Source organism: Cydia splendana, chromosome Z, assembly GCF_910591565.1.
Source record: "Cydia splendana chromosome Z, ilCydSple1.2, whole genome shotgun sequence".
In the NCBI taxonomy this organism is placed as follows: Eukaryota; Metazoa; Arthropoda; class Insecta; order Lepidoptera; family Tortricidae; genus Cydia; species Cydia splendana.
This window is the reverse complement of record NC_085987.1, coordinates 1,304,979-1,327,966: the sequence shown is the minus strand read 5'-3', so window position 1 is coordinate 1,327,966 and position 22,988 is coordinate 1,304,979. Positions and strand designations below refer to the sequence as shown.

The 22,988-nt window shown below is 40.9% G+C and overlaps 1 protein-coding gene across 3 annotated transcripts in view; it reads right to left on the bottom strand.

The window, feature by feature from the left end:
• LOC134804349 (early estrogen-induced gene 1 protein) overlaps nucleotides 1-22,988 on the bottom strand; it is a 136,363-nt gene that overhangs the window by 15,091 nt on the left and 98,284 nt on the right. Inside the window, exons 3-9 of one of the 3 annotated variants that reach the window (XM_063777358.1) lie at nucleotides 17,130-17,260; nucleotides 13,528-13,708; nucleotides 11,601-11,734; nucleotides 10,127-10,210; nucleotides 4,622-4,719; nucleotides 4,088-4,182; nucleotides 1,836-2,495 (exon numbers count right to left, since the gene is read on the bottom strand). In XM_063777358.1, the coding sequence (XP_063633428.1) occupies nucleotides 1,836-2,495; nucleotides 4,088-4,182; nucleotides 4,622-4,719; nucleotides 10,127-10,210; nucleotides 11,601-11,734; nucleotides 13,528-13,708; nucleotides 17,130-17,260 (1,383 nt within the window). Of the gene's footprint in view, nucleotides 1-1,835; nucleotides 2,496-4,087; nucleotides 4,183-4,621; nucleotides 4,720-10,126; nucleotides 10,211-11,600; nucleotides 11,735-13,527; nucleotides 13,709-17,006; nucleotides 17,087-17,129; nucleotides 17,261-22,988 lie in introns of those variants that run through there. The other 2 variants (XM_063777359.1, XM_063777360.1) reach the window with 2 other exon arrangements.

Below are 22,988 nucleotides of genomic sequence, written 5' to 3'. Positions count from 1 at the left end.
AGATTCATTGTCAGCACGAGTTACGCGCTATGAGAGTAGCCGTTAACACGGGAAAAAGAAAAGGGTCGCTGACAGTGAATGTGTTGACGGCCTCCTGGTAATAGTAATTATTTATTTTAAGATTATTATAATGTAATGTTTACCCAGGTAAAGCCAATACCTGGGATTGGCTGTTGTATTTATAAATGTTGCTATGTATTTTTTTAGGTCACTATAATGTCACTATAAATGTTCTATTGACTCGTAAAAGAGTGCTTCAGGCCTGCTTACAGATTTTTTTTATAAAATCATGTTTAGAAAAATGTGATTTTTTGGGACAAGTGAATGTTTGTTGCCATTTTGTTCCGCTTTTATTTCAATTTTATTTAATTTCAAATGGTCAAATGTTTGGTACTTAGTTTATGTACATAACGCCATACTGGTGAAACCGGTAACAGAAACCGGTACGTAACGCGGCTAACGCGTTTAACACATATACCGGTACGTAACGCAACACTGGGATTGCCAACTATCAAAGGTTTTTATAGATGGCGCCAGGATTTTACCCGTCTCTAGTTTTATTCTATGAAATCTGGCTTAAAGGGCCAGGCCATAAAATAATAATAAAAACCAAGAATGTGACACTATTCGTAAGATTGACAGGTGAACCTATGCTGGCGCCATCCGTACTTCGACCAGCCAACCCCATCGGCACACGCTACTGTAAATATTGTTCTTCAGAAAGACGCACGACCTTGGGCCCGTTTCTCAAAAGCTTGTATCTTGTAATACAAGCGGAAGTCACTTCTTGACAGCTTTTTTTAGAACCCCAGGCCCCTGGTATCTCGGTCTTAATTTGAGGAATAAGTATGAAAAGACAAAAAATAAGATACACATTCATGAATGAAACTATTTCTATTCTCTTTCCTAAAATACACTAATTCATTCTTACACCAGATAATGACCTTAAAACTAAACAAATTATTAACACAGCACCCCTTAAACAAAACAAGTAAAAAAGAGACAGAATAAAAACCAAAAGGTAAGAGAAAGAGAAGCAGATAGTCCCGCTCGTGCCCTCAACCTAGTTAGTACGCTCAGACGTTACAGGAATGGAGGGAGGAATGGTCGTGTGTGGCCCGGTCGAGTTCTGTTCAATTTATATTTAATTTATTAAAAAAAATACAATTGTGTCTTGGTAAGGTTGGCGAAATATAAAAAGTGAGCCGATCTCTCGAACAAGTTTGAAGCTCACTTTATATTTCGTCAACTTTACCAGAGACCTGAGATGCATTAAACTGAAACACCACCCTTTATAGCTAGGTTGCGGAAGAGAAATATTTATAAAATTAAAACAGAATAAATACTTTTTTATTGTTTATTATATAATAAAATATTCGATTATACATACCGGTTTTTTGTATATGTTAAATATGTTTTATTGGAAACCGGTTTCATTCTAGTCGGGACAGGTTATGGATAAAAATAAAATTTAGATAAAACATTTCCCCTTATTTCAGTTGCGCCCTTGTGGGCGCCCAGTACTCGTGTAAATTAGAAATATTTACAGATTAAGCTTTAGGGGTGTACATGGGCTAATATAATATAAAATTGTGTAAAATACAACTCGCTTGTGTCGTTCAAATGGTATAATTTTACAAGTAAAATTGGACCTAACATAAACACAAGAGGGGAGGTCACCGCCATGTGCTCTATGCGGTGTCTGTGACATGAACTTAGGACGATAGCCAACTAAATAGTAAAATGTCTCGTCAAACGGACGTAGACGAGCAGACAAGCGACCGGACCACCCGACCACACTCGGGATGAAAGCAAGCCACACAGGACGCACTAACCTCGGGTCCGTGTAGCTGTGTCTGAGCACCTCCCCGCGCCGGCGCTCCGACGCGTAGTGACACCTCTGTATCACCGACACCCTCTCTTTCGGCGTCGACGTGAACACATCCTTATCAACATTCTTGTTGGATAGACTCTTGAAACGATTGCGGACGTCGATTGATAACCCGTCCGTTTCCTGGTCAGATGTGATGCTGTAGAACTCGTCCTCTATGCACCCCGATAGTCTGTTGGCGTCGGAGATTAGAGAGCTCTTTCTGTGCGCTAACGGCGTTAAGAATGGGAAATTGTTGAAGAGTTCCTCGTTGCGTTTGTTCCTCTCTATCAGAGCCGGGATTGTGTTTAAAGATTTCTGCTTGAATATTTGGAAGTTCGTTAAAGGCTGCACGGCGTTGCTTATCATTGTTGCCGCGGCCTTCTTTTTCTTATCGAAATAAGTGGGCATAGCGAAATGTGCATTACTTTCATTAGTGAGTGTTGTGTCTGGTGTTTTGTAGTCATCTGTCGCGGGGGACTGCATGGCGTGTCTTATGACGTCCGGCGGTCCGGTGAGGGTCGTGTTGGGCGTCAGGTAGACGTCCGAGTTGTCGGACGAGACTGATTTCTCGAGTAGCAGCTTCGTTAACGTTTGTGCTCGCCCTGTGTGCTTGCACAAGCGACTGCGGGTGAGGGGACGAGAGAGAAACAAAAAATCTAAATTAATGAAGCTGACAATCGTCGGTTAGTTACTCGTGTCGAGGGGCGGCGGGCACGGAGTGCTAGTGCGAGCACATTTAGCGGGACACAGCGCACGGAATGACTTCGTGGGTTAGCTTCTAAGGACGCTAAGGACGAAGAAATTCGTACATTGACCCGCCTTCCTATCTCTATCGCACGCGCATATTATATTGCTGGCCGCTTGCACAGTGGCATTAAGCGCTGGCATCATCGGCGGGACAGCTATATAATTATGCGCGTGCGATAGATATAGAAACAGGCGGGTCAATGTTCAAAATTCTTCGCGCTTAGCGTTCTTACTTTAGTAAACACAACGAAAGAAGCAATTTATTAATATAAACGTATAAATCGTCTTTTATGGAATATTTCTTCAAACTTACAGGATCTCATGCTGACGACGTCACATTGCGTTCGCTGTGCGTGCGTCCTCGCAACTTTAGATCCTCGGCCGATATTATTACTGACTTAGTTCTTCTGTTTTTGATCATAACTTTCGGTATGAGCAAACACTGAATAACTCTCTCCAGTACGACTCTCGTAATAATCAAATTTAAATTAACGGCCGCAGGATTTTAGAAAATAGTCACAATTTAAAAAAAAACATAAGAAGCATTAAAAAATATAAAAAACAATAGAAATAAAACAATAAAAGAGTAAAAACAATAAAAAAAAACCCCACCCCAGAACAGGTATTTACCACGCTTTTTTACACCCTCATAGCCAGTTTCAGCCAATGAAGAATAGAAAAAAAAATGAAATTATTTATAAACGGTCTCCCCATATTAAGCAAAACGGTTAGCATGTTTTTATACAGCAGTTACATAAATGCCCTGATACCTATAGTTCGTTTTTTTTTAGCATTAGAAATAAGGTAAACATTCTTGATGTGTCTTTTAATTGAAAAACACATCTTAAAAATAAGTTACGGCAAATATGTAACAATTATGAATCTAATACGGTAATTTATATTCTTCTGTATTCATAAGTAATAGTTACTGATTTTTAAAAAGCGTTTTTCAATTAAAAGACATGTCAAGATCGCTTACCTTCTTTGAAGTTCTTTCTAATGCTAAAAAAAAACGAACTATAATGTAATATTTTTGCCTAATTACTATCACACGATGACTTAGTCGAAATTATTGATGCCAATACCCAATCATAACAAAGAGAATTTAAATTTAAGTTGAGCCTGCCACTTTTGTTCAAACTACCACGACGAATCCCCACACAATATATAACATTCTACCTATCCCTCTACGGAATTATATTATCTCTTGCTGGAGAAACGACCTTCAAGTCTTTACGGCCAAGTACGGGAATTATACCAATTGTACTTAGTTTCTTCGCTTTGAGTGTATGTACAGTCAAATAATTTAATTTCCGTGCCATTTATTGTATACATTGTCACAGTGACAATCAATATGAGAGTCGCTAGGACATCATACTATTATTACTGTGACAAGCTACGAAATGGTACTGAAATTAAATTCCTTGACCGCATTGACCTATTTGTAGGTGAAATAAAGGCGCATACCTGTTGTGGTGGGGGCGCGCGTCCGCGGAGTCGCCCTCGGAGCTCTGTCGCGAGTGCGCGGACGCGGCGGACACCGAGCTGCCGTAGCCTGACGCCTGGAACGTTACGGTACACCAGTTATTGTATATATTTTAGTGGGTCAAATTAATGTTATAACCTTATAACTTATAATAAGGGTAACATCCGACCCCCACAATGAAAAATTGGCGGTCAATATGTGATGCCGCATACACTAAAGTCTATTTTTTTATTCGGTAGACTAAAATGACATTTCCTAGTATGAACATAAAATAACATTTCATAGTATGAAATGTCATTTTAGTCTACCGAATAAAAAAATATACTTTACGTAAGACTCTGCCCGAGGACGCTGAAAATAGGACTCTATGTTCTACGCTCTAAGGCTCATTTTGCTGCTCGTGTCCGCAGAAGTGTTTGAGGAGTTGAGTGTGTGTGCTGCCGCATACACTACGCAAGTCTCGCCGCCCGCGGATGCTGTAAATAGGACTTTATGTTCTACCCCATAAGGCTTACTTTGCTGCTCGTGTCCCCGGAGGTGTTGGATGAGTTACGCGAATGTGTGTGCTGCTGGAGACAACTAGCGCACGACGCGGCGGTCAGCGTTCCCGTTCCTGGAATTATATGATCGTAGAACGTTTAGACCGATCGATGTAAAATAAATATTATGGGACGATATTACACAAATCAACCTCGTCCCACAGTAAGCTCAATGCGTGTTGTGGGTACTAGACGACGTTATATTATAGGTATATAATAGATACTCATAGATATACGACACATAAAAAACATCCATCACTCCGAAAAAAATATCTGTGATAAAATGACACACAAACAAATTCACTTATCAGGATTCGAACCCGGGACCTCCTGGTTCGTAGGCAGAGTCAATACCGGCAACCGGCAAGGCTAGGAGACCGTTAAGAATAAAGAATCAAAGTTTAAGTGTAAGTTTGACGACCGGTCTGGCCTAGTGGGTAGTGACCCTGCCTATGAAGCCGATGGTCCTGGGTTCGAATCCTGGTAAGGGCATTTATTTGTATGATGATACAGATATTTGTTCCTGAGTCATGGTTGTTTTCTATGTATTTAAGTATTTATATATTATATATATCGTTGTCTGAGTACCCACAACACAAGCCTTCTTGAGCTTACCGTGGGGCTTAGTCAATTTGTGTAAAAATGTCATATAATATTTATTATTATTATTTATTATTATTTATTTAAGTAGTTACGTCACGCAAGCCTATAAAATAATTTGATTACATTTTACATATATGGTTGTGACCTCGTGGTGGTGTAGCAAGATGGTGACTTACCTTTTTTAGAATTTCTTTCTTTTATATACCTACCTAAGGTCTATGTGTAGAAGACCGGCACATACAATTTTTGGTAGGGAACACCGTCATAGGGCCTGAACTCTCGTGTTTTTATGCATACGTCGCTTAGACACAGTGATACACGGTCTTCTTCACACGACCTTACTTAATAATTTTTGCATGCAGGTATTTTTAGTCTCTTGAAAAAGAAATAAACAATTCGCTCGCTATAGTAGTACATAGTTACATAAGTACAGATGTAGGGCATAATTATTTTTCATCGTATTTTCACGGAAACGTACGACCGTGTCTTGCTATTTCAGTCAGTCTCGGTACAAAAAGTACTGACCGTCAGTGTTGGCCGTAATGGTTAATTCTAATTAACAATTGATCAATTGCATTAACCATTAATTCCGCAATTAATCAATTGCATTACGCATCAATATAATTAAAATTAGTTAGAATTGAAGTTTGAGACGTTTAATTACATTGATTGTCAATCTGCATTAACGTTTAATGGAATTAAATAATTTATTTCATAAACTAATAATTAATGTTACTTTTGCTTGGAACTATTAAAATTATAAATAATAAAAATAACCATTAATACAAGCTTCAGTGAATTATCAGATCGTGATACATATTTTAACATGAGACTCTACACTATATGTTTCTATACACTCATTATAGGTGTATTCCTATTTGTCCCTGCCATATGTGGGTTGGAGACAAATGGGAAACGGGGACAAATGGGATTTATATGCAGAGCCTATTCCATCTGTTCCAGGTGGGAACAAATGGGAAAACATCAGAAAATGAAGTGTTCCCATTTGTCCCCACCTTATTGGTGTGGAGACAAATGGGAAACGGGGACAAATGGGATTTATATGCAGCGTCTATTCCATCTGTTCCAGGTGGGAAAAAATGGGAAAACATGGGAAAATGATGTGTTCACATTTGTCTCCACACCAATAAGGTGGGGACAAATGGGAATGTTTTATCGAATGAATATGAACGGCGGGAAACAAAAGGGATACACCCGATATTAGTGTTCCCATTTGTCTCCGCTCCAATGAGATGGGGAAAAATGAAAATATTTCTATGCAGCGTCTTTTCCCATGTTTCTATACACTCATTATCTAGGTGTATTCCTATTTGTCCCTGCCATATGTGAGTTGGAGACAAATGGGAAACGGGGACAAATGGTATTTATATGCAGAGCCTATTCCATCTGTTCCAGGTGGGAACAAATGGACATACATCAGAAAATTGTGTTCCCATTTGTCCCCCCCCCTTATTGGTGTGGAGACAAATGGTAAACGGGAACAAATGGGATTAATATGCAGCGTCTATTCCATCTGTTCTAGGTGGGAACAAATGGGAAAACATCGGAAAATTGTGTTCCCATTTGTCTCCATACCAATAAGGTGGGGACAAATGGGAAATATTTATATGCAGTCTTTTCCTACATGTTCCCCGCGGGGACAAATGGGAATACACCCATTATTGGTTATAATGGGTGCATTATTGGTGTATTCCCACTTGTCCCCTATGCATGTGTCCTACGCCATACATGAGAAGGGACAAATGGGAATACATCATTTTCCGATGTTTTCCCATTTGTTCCCGATTCGCGTGACCTACGCCATGCATGAAGCTGGGACAAATGGGAATGTTTTATATGAATGAATATGAACGGCGGGGAACAAAAGGGATACACCCGATATTAGTGTTCCCATTTGTCTCCGCTCCAATGAGATGGGGAAAAATGGAAATATTTCTGTGCAGCTTCTTTTCCCATATGTTTCTATACACTCATTATAGGTGTATTCCTATTTGTCCCTGCCATATGTGAGTTGGAGATAAATGGGAAACGGGGACAAATGCGATTTATATGCAGAGCCTATTCCATCTGTTCCAGGTGGGAACAAATGAGAAAACATCGCAAAATGAAGTGTTCCCATTTGTCCCCACCTTATTAGTGTGGAGACAAATGGGAAACGGGAACAAATGGGATTTATATGCAGCGTCTATTCCATCTGCTCCAGGTGGGACCAAATGGGAAAATGATGTGTTCCCATTTGTCCCTTCTCTCATTTATGGCGTAGGACACGTGGATAGGGGATAAGTGGGAATACGCCAATAATGCACCCATTATAACCAATAATGCGTGTATTCCCATTTGTCCCCTCGGGGAACATATAGGAAAAGACTGCAAATAAATATTTCCCGTTTTTCCCCACCTTATTGGTGTGGAGACAAATGGGAACACATCATTTTCCGATGTTTTCCCATTTGTTCCCACCTGGAACAGATGGAATAGACGCTGCATATAAATCCCATTTGTCCCCGTTTCCCATTTGTCTCTACACCAATAAGGTGGGGACAAATGGGAACACATCATTTTCTGATGTTTTCCCATTTGTTCCCAACTGGAACAGATGGAATAGGCTCTGCATATAAATCCCATTTGTCCCCGTTTCCCATTTGTCTCCAACTCACATATGGCAGGGTCAAATAGGAATACACCTATAATGAGTGTATATAAACATATGGGAAAAGACGCTGCATAGAAATATTTTCATTTTTCCCCATCTCATTGGAGCGGAGCCAAATGGGAACACTAATATCGGGTGTATCCCTTTTGTTCCCCGCCGTTCATATTCATTCATATAAAACATTCCCATTTATCCCCACCTTATTGGTGTGGAGACAAATGTGAACACATCATTTTCCCATGTTTTCCCATTTTTTCCCACCTGGAACAGATGGAATAGACGCTGCATATAAATCCCATTTACCCCGTTTCCCATTTGTCTCCACACCAATAAGGTGGGAACAAATAGGAACACATCATTTTCTGATGTTTTCCCATTTGTTCCCACCTGGAACAGATGGAATAGGCTCTGCATATAAATCCCATTTGTCCCCGTTTCCCATTTGTTTCCACACCAATAAGGTGGGGACAAATGGGAACACTTCATTTTCCGATGTTTTCTCATTTGTTCCCACCTGGAACAGATGGAATAGGCTCTGCATATAAATCCCATTTGTCCCCGTTTCCCATTTGTCTCCAACTCACATATGGCAGGGACAAATAGGAATACACTTATAATGAGTGTATAGAAACATATGGGAAAAGAAGCTGCACAGAAATATTTCCATTTTTCCCCATCTCATTGGAGCGGAGACAAATGGGAACACTAATATCGGGTGTATCCCTTTTGTTCCCCGCCGTTCATATTCATTCACATAAAACATTCCCATTTGTCCCAGCTTCATGCATGGCGTAGGTCACGCGAATCGGGGACAAATGGGAATACACCAAGAAGCACCCATTATTACCAATAATTACCAATAATGGGTGAATTCCCATTTGTCTTCGCGGGGAACATATGGGAAAACCCTGCATAAAAATACAGAGACAAAAATTACGATGTTTATTCTTGTTAATTGTTAATTATCAATCACATTTTTAATTTTCATTCAAAATTGATTTAATTTTTAATGGTTTGTAAAGCAATAACCTATTCTTTTTAATTGTTAGTGGTTCGAAATAAATTAATATTAATGCAAATTGATGATCAATGCAATTGATAATTAATTTCCCTTCAATGGTTAATGGTTAATGGCAATTAACCTTTTCAATGGTTAATTTTTAATGGTCAATTGCATTAACGTTCGGCCAACACTGCTGACCGTGACTGAACTAGCATGACAAATACGAACATATCCGAGAAAATACGATGGAAAACAATTATGCACTACATCTGTAGCTAAGGAACTGGCTGCTAAATTATTCATATTTGACCTAAAAAGCCATAATTAATTTTTTTAAGTACACTCGCATCTATATAGTAAATTTGACAAAAAAAAAATTCGCACAGCAGCTTTTATGACGTGAAATAAGTTTTTGGCAAAAATTTCATTTTTGGTACAGGCTTTTATCACTGACTGTACTTTTCTCGCGACAACTAATACTCATCGAGACAATTCTAAAAACCCCTAACACAATTAGGTTGCGTTGTTTCATCACAGAGTTCCTATGGCCACCTCCTGTCTCCATCATCAGATCAGTTCGACAGTACCATATTATTGTATTGTCATCAGAACTACATACAGCTGCCAATTTTCATGACGCTACGATCCTTGGAAGATGGTTAAATTAGTTACCTTAGATTCCATTACATGTTAGTTACATACACGTCGACCTAATAAAAGCTTGTTAAAAATCAGGCAAACATCTCTATGCAACGAAAATATAAGAATTAACTTAATGTTTCATAAGATACAGAAATGTCCAAGTTCCATTCAACTTTCTTGCGAATATCTTCTGAAGCTCTATCCTTTGCGGGTTATGTATATTCTAAATTCGCATGGTCTCCCAATTTATTAATTTCGCATAAGCATTTAAAACTTTATTGTCGTCAAAGCAAAACTTGGTGCTCAAAAGTCACACTAATACAGCTCACAGAGCCAGTATTTTAGAGTTTACCACACATTTTCGTCAATAGAAAAAAAGCGAGAGATTAAAAAAGTCTTAAGCGTGACACTTTTTTGAACGGCTTTTGTCTTTTTTTATGTATGGCCAAACTGTGTGCAATAATAGCATGAGATGCTCATAAATAGAAATAAAAATATGAGTCGCAGTAGAGGTTACAGAGGCTGGCGCGTTAATAAACAAAACAACAGATGTACTAACCCGGATGGTCGGTGACGTCGTCCGGGTCCGGCGACGGCATCTCGCACGACGGCAGCGACGACAGCGGCAGCGAGTGCCCGCCCTCTGGAATCGACAACCAACCATGAGATTGGAAATAGCACAAAAAGTAGGTACTTCGGCGAATCAACTTCATGACCGACACTAATCTGTCCACAACTTTTAAACTTCAAGGCCGCGACTGTTAAACCTAATAAACAGAAACTATGTATATTACTTAGAAGCTCGATTTCTTGGTAATTCCAGAGACATTCAGATAAATTTTGAGTAACGCAAGAGGCACTCAAGACTGTCGGTTAAAAAGTTGATTCGCTCACTTATTAAAGATAAGATACTCATCAAAATTAAAAACTTGGCCGGCGGCAGCGGCGTAATCAGCATAATATTGAATGAGTTATAATCCAAGAAAACGGTTTATTTCGTAGTCAAAGAAACAAACGTCGTTAGAACTATCGAGTCAAATGTTTTCGAAAGCAATCTCAGAGGTGCAGTCAGGGTGCTGATGTCCAACAATGGTATGGCACCGTCGAGCCCTGAGTTAAGCCCTTGCCAGCTCGTTGTAAAAGAACCGCGACCCTTGCCAGCTTGCTGTAAAAGCGCAGGAAAGAAACGCCGGCCGCGTGTGACGTCACTCACCGTAGTTGGACCGTTTGGTGAGGCTGCCGAAGCCGCTGCTGGGCGTGCTGGAGGTGCAGTCGTCCTCGGCGTCGCGTGCGACGTCACTCACCGTAGTTGGACTGCTTGGTGAGGCTGCCGAAGCCGCTGCTGAGCGTGCTGGATGTACAGTCGTCCTCGGGGCAGCGTGTGACGTCACTCACCGTAGTTGGACCGCTTGGTGAGGCTGCCGAAGCCGCTGCTGAGCGTGCTGGAGGTGCAGTCGTCCTCGGGGCCGCGTGTGACGTCACTCACCGTAGTTGGACCGCTTGGTGAGACTGCCGAAGCCGCTGCTGAGCGTGCTGGAGGTGCAGTCGTCCTCGGGGCCGCGTGTGACGTCACTCACCGTAGTTGGACCGTTTGGTGAGGCTGCCGAAGCCGCTGCTGAGCGTGCTGGAGGTGCAGTCGTCCTCGGGGCCGCGTGTGACGTCACTCACCGTAGTTGGACCGCTTGGTGAGGCTGCCGAAGCCGCTGCTGAGCGTGCTGGAGGTGCAGTCGTCCTCGGGGCCGCGTGTGACGTCACTCACCGTAGTTTGGACCGTTTGGTGAGGCTGCCGAAGCCGCTGCTGGGCGTGCTGGAGGTGCAGTCGTCCTCGGGGCCGCGTGTGACGTCACTCATCGTAGTTGGACCGCTTGGTGAGGCTGCCGAAGCCGCTGCTGGGCGTGCTGGAGGTGCAATCGACCTCGGGGCCGCGTGTGACGTCACTCACCGTAGTTGGACCGCTTGGTGAGGCTGCCGAAGCCGCTGCTGGGCGTGCTGGAGGTGCAGTCGTCCTCGGAGCCGCGTGTGACGTCACTCACCGTAGTTGGACCGCTTGGTGAGGCTGCCGAAGCCGCTGCTGGGCGTGCTGGAGGTGCAGTCGTCCTCGGGGCCGCCGGCCGCGCTCTCGGAGCCGCTGTCCGCCTTGCCGTCCACGTCCTGCTTACGCTCGGGCCTGTACAGAAACATCACATTGAAATTAAAGAACAATTCATCAATTAATGGCCACCAAATAAATCAATAATTAATTACCAAGGCTCGGAACCGGCTTGAAGCCTTTTTGAGACAGCGTACCTATACTCGTATGTAAAGAATTTTGTTACTCGAAATCAACGGGATCATTCGTAAAGCATGGCATTAAACTGCGGATGGGCGGCTAAATAAGTGCTTTGTTCATATCAAAATGAGGTCAGTTTGTTCTCATTCGCCCGTGCGTCTCGCTCTTGGCAATGCAACATGTACGGACAAGATCGAGCGAAATGCACGCGCGAATGATAACAAAATGACATTTAGATATCAAGGATATCATTTTGTCACCAAATTTAAATTCGAATGGGCCTCCTAGAAGAACACGAAAACATCTTTTCAGTAAAGATTATTCCGTTCGATGATGTGTAAAAAAACCGCAAACGCTTTAAGATCGATAAATAATTACCGCCGAGTTTCAGACGACATTCAAGTATCATTAAGGCGAGATTCTCCTCCCCTCATTGATTTACCATCAGGGTTCATCTTACCGTTTTATCCAACAATCTCGCGTCTTGTACAATGGAAAAGCGACCGAGTTCAGTGCACGTAAAGTTCAAAGTGTAGATAAGGGTAGTGAGAGTAGTTACTCTTGGAAGCGATCTGATGTTATCGGTGCAATTATTAGATCCCGGGGTAACCTAGTTAGGTTAGGTGTTTTCAGCAACGAACTAGAATAACTATATAATATAAAGTTTGACTAGAGTTCAAATATGAAGCCAAGTGTATTGTGCCGCGAGCGACTCATGTACTGCGCGCGGAGCAGCTTGACAACGTCAAATATTGTAATGCCGCGCAAGATATTTGACGTATAAGATTTATTATTTTATCCAATAAAAAGTTTTTAGTAACCAATCACAACTTTTTTAATAGTAGGAAATTGTGGAATATTCAAAGCTGCGGGCGGGGTATATTTATGGAGAAGCTTAGAGCAACACGGAAGGGAGGCGGCATTCGCACTAGGCAGAGGGGATGTCTAGGTACAAGTTCAACTGATCTAGTGCGGGTAATAAAACTAGTTGCGCTCGGATTTTACACTAGACCGAATCCAGACGCGCGCGTGAACACAGCAGCAGAAAAAATGCCTAATTGCTCGGTTTTTTGTTGTAAAAAGAGGTCGGGGACATAAAATTTACAAAAAGAAGGTGTTACATTTCACATGTAATATTTTTTTTTTGCATATCATACGTTTAATTACATTTTTAACACAATTATTATATTTTAGTCTCATGTAATTGTTGGATTTATCGATTTTGCTCGCCCAGTATAAATTGCGGATCGGTCGAGCGACAAATATTTGTCGCTCCCGGCCGACTTCTCATCTCTCAGAATACAATAAAATTCTTCGACGAAAATGTGTTAGTGTGCGTGTTGTGACATTTGTGACTCGTCCGTACACAAAAAGAGATCGAGGTTTGCAAGATTTGTCTTTGACATGTGTCATTTTCTATGTATTTACAGATTGGATTTTGTATGTAAGTGTGTGAGAAGTGCGACTGTGTGCACTTTCCCCCCGCAAAAAATGGCAGAAAGATTTGTACGGTAAGATATCGCTTGGGCCCCTCCCTTCCGACGTGTCGGAAGCCGGTCTTGCTCGAAGTGGAGAACGGATAACTGGCAATGATACGTGTGGACCGTTTTTTGAAGTCATATATTTACGGGACTTAGGAGTTTGCTGAACCCGTCTCTGCTCACTGCTTCTATATAGGTACGTATACTCACACTTTGAAGAGCGGGTCGCCGGAGATCATGTTCATCTTGATCCGCACCCGCAGCACTGAGTTGTCGAGCCGCCGCCGCGGGTCGTAGCCCTCGAGCAGCCGCCGGCGGGTGCTCTCGCCGGCGCCGGCCAGCTCCGCTAGGTTCACGTCGCAGAAGCCGAGCTTCTGGTATGAACGTCCCCCTGGAACATGAAAGGACACGGTTAAGAAGGTCTTGTTTCTAGTGCGTTCATTTGAAAGGGAAGTTAATGAAATGTATTGTGGAAAATAAGGTTTGCCTCCTCGTATTGTTACCGTAAAATTAGCTTAATGTTAGTACGACTCACGACAGTTAAAATTCGATTTTCACTCTACCATTCCTTAAGTTTGCCATCCCCTGAGCTACAGAATTCGTATTTAGCTTGCCTCTCACAGTTTACCCTGAGATGCATCTTGCGCCACCCTATTGTAACAGCGAGCAGGTTGTCTCGGCAGTAAATATTTCACCCGTCTAAATTAAATCCCAATGGCGGCGCTGGCAGCGATGGGATCCCCCCCTTTTTTATTAAACACTGTGCATCGAGCCTGAGTCATCCACTTGCTATATTATTTAAAAAGTCTCTATCTGAGGGTTTATTTCCGGAAAAATGGAAAGAGGCCTTAATTGTCCCAATTCACAAGAAAGGACCCAAATCTAAAATAATAAATTATCGCCCTATATCAATTTTAAATCAGTTTGCTAAAACGTTTGAGAAAATTATATTAAATAATATTTACGATGTAATTAACAAAGGTATTCCCCCTCAGCAACATGGATTTCTCAGAAATCGTTCTACAATTTCGAATCTAATAGATTTTACGAACTTCGTGGTTAAAAATATGGATAAAAGAAAGCAGGTTGACGTGATCTACACAGATTTCGAAAAAGCATTTGACAGAGTGGATCACGTCATCCTGCTTCGCAAGCTACACTGGTTGGGTCTCCGTGGTGATGTCTTTAGATGGGTTACGTCACACGTGTCGAACAGGCGGCAAGCGGTAGTCCTCGGTGGATGCAGGTCAAACTTTGTGAATGTCCCTTCTGGTGTCCCCCAGGGGTCGCACCTCGGTCCGTTGCTTTACAACGCATATCTCTTTGATATTTACTCAGTATTTAGATTTTCAAAGTTTCTTATGTATGCTGACGACAAAAAAATCTTTACGGATGTCAGTAGTTTCAGCGACTGTCAACAGCTACAGAGTGATCTGGACCGTTTATCTCAGTATTACATTAACAACCGTATAACTGTAAACATAACAAAATGCGCCCAAATCTCCTTTACCCGTAGTCCTTGTCCAATTAAGTTTCAGTATAGTATCGGAGGTGAAGCTGTAGAACGAGTATACTCAGTGAGGGATCTTGGGGTGACCCTTGATTCAAAATTAACATACGTTCAACATATCGACGATATTGTGAACCGTGCTTATAAAAATCTGGGTTTCGTGTTTCGCGTCTGTGGTGAATTCGAGGATGTCGGATGCATTAAAATAGTATACTATGCGTATGTCCGAAGCGTCCTTGAATACGCTAGCTGCGTTTGGTCTCCCCAGTATATTATTCATAAGGAAAAAATAGAAAAAATCCAGCGCTCCTTCTTGCGCCACCTGGGCTTCCGTATCAGACAATGGGATACCGACTACGAGTCCAGGTGTATTCGTCACCGCTTACTTAGTCTCCAGGATAGAAGGGTTTTACTAGATATTACTGTATTGTACGACATACTCTCGGGGCGAATTGACAGTTCTCCTTTGCTGTCGGAGATCAAATTCTCAGTGCCATCAATTAGAACTAGGAATTCTGAGCGTTGTCTGTTTAGTCTACCCAAAGTTCACACCAACTATGCTCAAAATTCGCCCATCAATCGTATTCTAAAACTATATAATAAACAATTTAGTAGTATCGACTTGTTCGACTGCACAAAAACAACTTTAAAGAATCGTGTTCGGTCACTGCTACTGAAATCCAAAATTAGCGACAATTGACAAAATATAACTAGATAGATAAGTAAATTATAATGCATACATTCATCGTAGTCGTCTCACACCATACACTCTATCACAGACAAATACACAAACACTAACACATGCACGTAAACACACACACACGTTACGCAAGCCCATGCACCTACTTTGTGAAATGTATTTTTCCTCCCTTCTCTTTTCTTAACATTTTTGTATAGTTTCCACTTAGTTATTGCATATTAACTGTATTATTGTGGACATCTGTTATTGGCTTTGTTTTTTGCTCACTGTGCCATGTATTTTTACATTTTGTATTGCTGTTGATGCCCCAAATAAAACATTCCTTGCACGGTGCAAAGTTGAGCGGAATGTCTTTTCAAAGTTAGCAGTCGTGAATTGCGACCCGTCTGACTGTTGCGATGGAGGCTTCGCTAACGTTCGTAATTTGACTAACTTCACTAACTGGCCGTGACCGAGGTCGTACCGCAAAACAGGTAGAAGGCGTACAGGAACACTGTATGACAAAGATGATTTGACAGCTAAGTAGCGAATGATGCCCTTCCTCCCTACTGCATTTGAGTTCGCTTACCCTAACCATAACTAACTAACCATTGATGCGACTGATTCACATCACTCGGAGAATAAGCAATAAGCTAATCGTACGCACTTCAGCCTCCACAAATATGTATACAAAATTAGCCTTATTACATTTACAATAAGATACAAAATTGTGAATATATATCTAACGTCGATAGCCTATTGATGGTATATGATCCCGTTCCCGTACGTCAGGTCACGTACTTTTGAACTGCAGTTATTTCGACCGTTTCATGACAGTGTCATCTCGAACCAATACAAGCGAGAGACGGAAGAGAAGTGAGAGAATAGTTGACAACCGAGACACTTCAAGCCGAATATAATAAATCATGCGGGGGAGAGGGGGCCTCTCGGCAAATATCACGTACCTAAACACCTAAATCCAACACATTCATACTTACTCGTACTATAGATTTTGAAAGATCTCACATGAGATTAGGGGTGGTGGGAGAAACTCTTACACCTTAGACTCCCCCCCCCCCTTGAATTGGACTCGATGGCAAAATCAATGAATGCGCGGTCTTATGATCGGAGAGGCCATATTTTCGTATGATATTCTAGTGAGTTAGTACCTTGTAAATAACTTTCATTGTGCTGTTTTGTTTGAGTCGGGGTATACATTAGGTCAGATCTTTTGTGTAAGGATTGAATAGGATCCTGGTATTCAGGGTGTTCTACTAACACGATTGATTTCTGCGGCTTACTATTGTTCCTTGTGTGGAATCCATAGGGGAAGTCCACATGTGGAATTTGTTATGCATTTCTTTTCTGTTTATTCGGCGTTCCGTGCAAAACTCATAAATATCATTACTAGTTAAAGCTTTAGAACTCCCGTGTTCGCGTTCGCGCACATATTACACACGAACTGTCCTATTATACCGCGTGTCATCTAGACTAGCTCACCTTTACACTCCTTCCTCACAGAGACGCGCATCAGGGCCAGCTCTAGGACTCCCGTGTTCGCGTTTGCGCACATTTTGCACACGAACTATCCTAATATACCATGTGTTATCAAGACCAGCTCACCTTTACACTCCTTTCGCACGGAGACGCGCATCAGGGCCGGTTCCAAAACTCCCGTGTTCGCGTTCGCGCACATTTTGCACACGAACGAGAACTGCGCGTTCCAGCGCACCGCGTGGTTGCGGACCTCCTCGCTGCAACAAACACAATAAGTTTATTAGACAATTTTGAAATTATTATACTTTGAGGTCACTTCGATTGGTCTCGAAAACATGGCCTACTTGGACACATCTAGTATAAAATGCACGTGAATCGCGAACGTAGATTCTAAAATCGTTCTTAAACATTTGTTAATTCCCAACATTGGAGCATCCACATGACACGGCCTCCACCAATACACACATACATACATGCTAAAAGATCGTAATAACATGTGTTTTAATTTTAACGTGATTTATGCGTATGTAAGTAAGGCAGCGATGAGGCCTTGTCAGATTTCCCCGTCTGCAATTATCGGGCGCTTTCCATTGCCGATTATTCAATGTTGGGTTTGTTTATTTTAACGTGTGTTGAATTCGCACGCACAGATTTACCTATGGCGTTATTAATAATGATAACATAAACGTCTTTTGAAATGTAACAAGTTGTTGGTAATCGTTTGTCCCTATCCGTCAATTTGACATTTATGTTTGCTAGAAAGAGACAAATTGTAAGAGGTTGCTAGGTTTTATAAAGAGGTTAGTGGAAATTACTGTAATTAAGCAAGTGGGTATCTAATTGTAATTTGTAAAATGACTAGTGAAGTTACTAGTTATACTAGAACCTAAATGGTCGCGGTACTGTGCGGTTTCAGAGGAATTTCCTCCCGCGGACGCTCCGGCTGTGGAATGGGCTCCCTGCCGAGGTTTCCCGAGGGGCTACAGTATGAGGTTCTTCAAAAAAGGAGTGTATAGGTTTTTTAAAGAGTCGACAACGCGCATGTAACGCCCCTGTAGATGCAGGCGTCTATATAGGCTACGGTGACTGCTTACCATCAGGCGGGCCGTATGCTTGTTTGCCACGAATGTCTGGGCGAATACTATCTTTCGTGTTATGGCATAAGAGATGAAGTCACGTTAACAAAATGTGAGCTCACATCGTTAATTGTGGCTAATGGCTGATATCAGCGCCCGGTTAGCATTGATTCCTATGAGTATGACGTCACAACCTGTTAAAAAGTGTATTACACGACTTCAACGGGCTCTTGCCTGTGCCCTCACTATGAGTTCAAACGCCGTGCATCTCGATCGCACCAATGTCAGTACGAGGGAGATGCAGTGTAAATTGTGAGTTAATTTATGCAGTCGCTAGCGAATATGTCAGTGCCAGACTCGTGTTAAGGATACTTGAGCCCAATTCTTACATTATCAATTCTGAAATCTAGAGGTAAATAATGCCATTTATTTATGTAGTTATTATTCGCGCGTAAAAATTCGTTGGTACTAGTCCGTGCATTTATTGGCGCGAGCTAGACGCACGGGCGGCGGCGGGCGAATAATGACAAAGTGACATCACTTAGGTATGATTTTAATGTCCAAATCAAAGTTCGTGTGTCAGAATCAGAATCAAAAAGCTCGTGATTCTGAACATATTAAACATAAAAATTAGCTAATTAAAAAAAGTCCGGTGTAGGTATAACTTTATATATAAAATGGCCCAGTAACCAAAACATTTAAGTAGTTTCCCGAAAAAGTGTAACCCTACACTTACGGATGTAAAGTATACTATTTTCGCATCAACAATTGTATGAAAACTCATACATACGACCTTGCCATCTAAGGGGTCATCCATTAATTACATCACACGAATTTCTAGGTTTTTTGACCCCTCCCCCCCTCCTTGTCACACTTGGTCACATTTGGCAGACCCCTTCCCCCCTGGTGTGACGTCACATTTTTTCAACGATATCGGCAAATGTTGATTTAATATTTTATCAAAATATTATTCACAAAAGAAATACTTATAGTAATTTTATAAACCAAAACTGATTGCGACAGAAAATTAAACGAATAAAGACGTCGTTCCAATAACTTGTTTTTTAACCGTACAGCGAATAAAATAGTTCAAATATTTTTTGCTGATGAAGTTAAAGTGACGTCACAAGTTTGTGACTCCCCCCTCCCCCTTGTCACAACATGTCACAGTTTCTTGACCCCTCCCTCCCCCTAAACGTGTGATGTAATTAATGGATGACCCCTAATGTATGCAATATAAACTAACTCATAATAGTCATAATAATGCATAGAAGCGTACGTGCCTCGCTATACAAACAAGGTTTTAATAGTTATTGGAAATATGAAGTTGATCGAAAAATAAAATTATCAAGGAACTGAAGTGAGGGAAAATCAAACATCGAGATAGCTAAATTCGTTCTGATGCATTTTGAGGAAAAGAAACCTATATGACTTTGACTAGTGGTTCTATGAGGCGTAATACCTTCCGAACCCGCCATTTTGAAAGATATACCTATAGGTAACAATGTAAATGAACACAGTCCCAACTCCCAACAGTGGTCGCGCCCCAAATGTGTAGATTCCCAATATTCGTAGATAGTCGGCGGACGGACGCCTAATCAGGTCAATCAGGGCGTCCATTCTATCGTTTACCGAGCATCAAGTCGATCGCTAGGCCAACCAAAAGTTAAGTTTAAGCACTTCTTAGCACATTTTCGGTGGTAAACTGGTAACTTAAAAGAACTCGAGGTCCACATGGCAACCGTGTCCTATTAACAATTGGAGTATGCACTATTTAAAAACTTTTACATAGTTTTAAGAAACTACGAGTAGCTCGGGAATAATCAAGGAGTTATCTGGATAAAATTCTTCGTACAGTTCGTTGTGCTGTCCTTAGGTTCTTATAGGTATGGGGCTGAAGGTTGTAAAATGCAACCGTCAAACGATTTACTGATGTCATATTTCACCTGGTTAGTTCCAGCATTCGTCTCGTATATGCTCGGTAAGGTATTGGGAGCACGCAGCAGGCTATATAGCCCGGGCTAAATAGGCCAGCGATTGGGAACGGGAACGGGCGTGCAACGTGCACGCGACAATAGACCAACATATGCCGTGCCGTCTGAGGTGCGGTGGAGGTCCAATATAAATAGGGGTCCTATAATATTCAATTCAATTATTTATTTGTGACTACCGACAATATTAGACCGACTAACTAGAGTTAGACTAAGATAAGTATGAAACGATTTTGATAGCACACGCAGTGAAAGTGTTATTTTAAACGTCAAACTTCTATGAAATTATGACGTCAGTATAAATAACACGCGTGCACTGCGTATGCTATCGAAATCATTGCAGACTTTTCTATGCCTAACTCTACATATTTAAAACTAACAAACATTATATTCATTTTAGAATAAATGCATAGCATAGCATTTAAGCACTTAAATATCTGACAGGATCTTATTCGTAGAGTCATAAAAGGGTGTCACATATATTATTGCGGCCTTCGAAGAGTAACATATCATTGCAGGTGACTGTACGGTTGACTTAGAAAGGAGTTGAGGGTGACTGTACATAACTTTGTCACTTATTCTAAGCTCTAAAGATTCACCAACTTTGGCGACACAAGCGGGTATATAATTACGGCTATAAATACCCATTATTCTCATACAAAAAGATCTCATTGGCAGAGCAATAATCTCGAAGGTCCAATTATTGTTTAGGCTCGCGTCATACAAGTATCGTCACAATAAGCAGGGGGCAGGTTCTACTTGATTTAGTGACAGGTAGTGACATCTAGCCAATTTTAAAGTTTTTATACCTCTCGCGTCGAATGATGGCCCCTATGACAGTTCCTTTGAATCTCTTTAGATAGCGCTTAATTTAAAAAAACGAAGAAATGTGTAACCGTATCTTTATTACTTAAATGTTACATTTCCAAGTAAATGAATGTGCTAAGCTTCCAAAAAATGTCTACAAACATTTTAAGTGACAGCTATTACTCCATATAAAATGAACTGTTATAGGGACCATCATTCGACGCGCGAGGTATAGCGATGTCACGATTAACCACTAAATAATGCGGAATCGCGCCTCTGTTGAATAGGTGTAATAGTTTGGCATTATATTTATTCAAATAGGGTAAATGAGTCACTTGCGTTCGCTGTTATTTTTGTTGGCAAGTCACTTTGGGGACGTTACGGACTTATGCATCATAGTGACACACTGACACATGACGCAATTCAAATCTTACCAAAAATACCATCAAGAACATTATAAACGGGTCATATTGTACCTATGGCAAATTTGTCTTGGAAAATGGAGTGGAAAATGTCCAATACGGAGGGCGGCGAAATTTCAAAGTCTAAATAGTTAAATCGGTCAGGTGGGGTACCTAATATTTGAATGATCTTGAGGTGTACTTTCTAAAACATTTTTTTGTATTTATTGACCATACTGTAATCGACCCATCGCTCGAGAATACGTACCTCGATTCATATAAGTAAATATATAAATATGTAGTTCGCTTTGGGGGCGTAAAATGCAGCGATGCGTGCTTGCGTCACCTTGGGTGTGCATCATTCGTTGAAAATCATATAATTTCTATAAGAAACCGAAAAATAGTTAAGTATTGTTGTATCTTTGCACATTATAAATTTTAATAATAATACAACCGAATAAGGATACATCTATGTGTAATTAAAAGAGGTAATTATATGTGTCCATGTGTATGTATCTCTAAATCTTTGGAACGGCCTACACTACAGCCTACACCGTCTGATCGATAACAATGTAAATATGGGTGCCCTATTGATATTCCGAAAAAAAATACGCCGATTTTTGTTTCGCCGAGAACGATTCGCAGACGGGTTGTTTGGCAGAGTAACGATTCGCCGAATCTCGTTACGCATAATAGTCGTTTGCGAGAGTAGTCAATAAGCAGAACATTGATACGCATATTTACTATTCGTAGAATAATCATTAAGTAACTGTCATAATTACCCGAGAAACCATTGGTCGAAACACAATAGGTCGAATGTTCATTTGGCATTCATATGGAATGTTAGTTTTTTTAGCATTAGAAAAAAGGTAAACAATCTTGACGTGTCTTTTAATTGAAAAACTCTTTTTAAAAATAAGTCATGGCAAATATGTAACATTCACGAATCTAATACGATCATTTATATTCTTCTGCTTTCATAAGTAATACCAAGTAATACCACAGATTAATAAATAGTTACTACGTAACAGATACCTCATTCCCAAACAAAAGCAAAAATACCTACGCTATAATAGCCTACAGAACCCTAATAATAATACCTGCTGCTCAGGACAAGAAGAAATGTACCATAATTACGCGCACAAAGAGTCGAGACTGTGTTGCCCGCCGTTCGAGTCACGTGCCAACGCGTCATCGTAAGAATGCGCTAGGGTTGTAGCTACCCTACCTATGATGATTATTGTAATAAAACGAATGTTGCGAATCAAATATGTTTTAGTTTTAATATAATGATTTATAATTTTTTCACTTCTCGGAATTCTCTTTTATTAAAATATTATAAGTAGTTGAAAATATCCTAAATCGCGTAATTAATTTTAATAAATATTCAGGAGCAAAGCAACGGACAATCGACGGTTTTTAAAGTTGTAATACGGTGCTACCAGGCCGATTAATTATTACGTCGTCAAAATTATTTAAAAATACTTTTTCTAACCCTTCAATATAATTATTAAACTTTTAGATGGGACCTTTAGCCCGCCATAAAAAGATGAATTTTTATTAAAGGCTTTTTCCTTTGTTTTTTTTACTTTTTCACCCATCTACTGCACAATAATTACGTGGTTTCGGCATTTCGAAGCATAAGCGCGGGAAACGCGCGGTGCAATGCGGTGCGAGCGCTGAGGCGGGCGTTCGGCGGCCCTCTGTCGG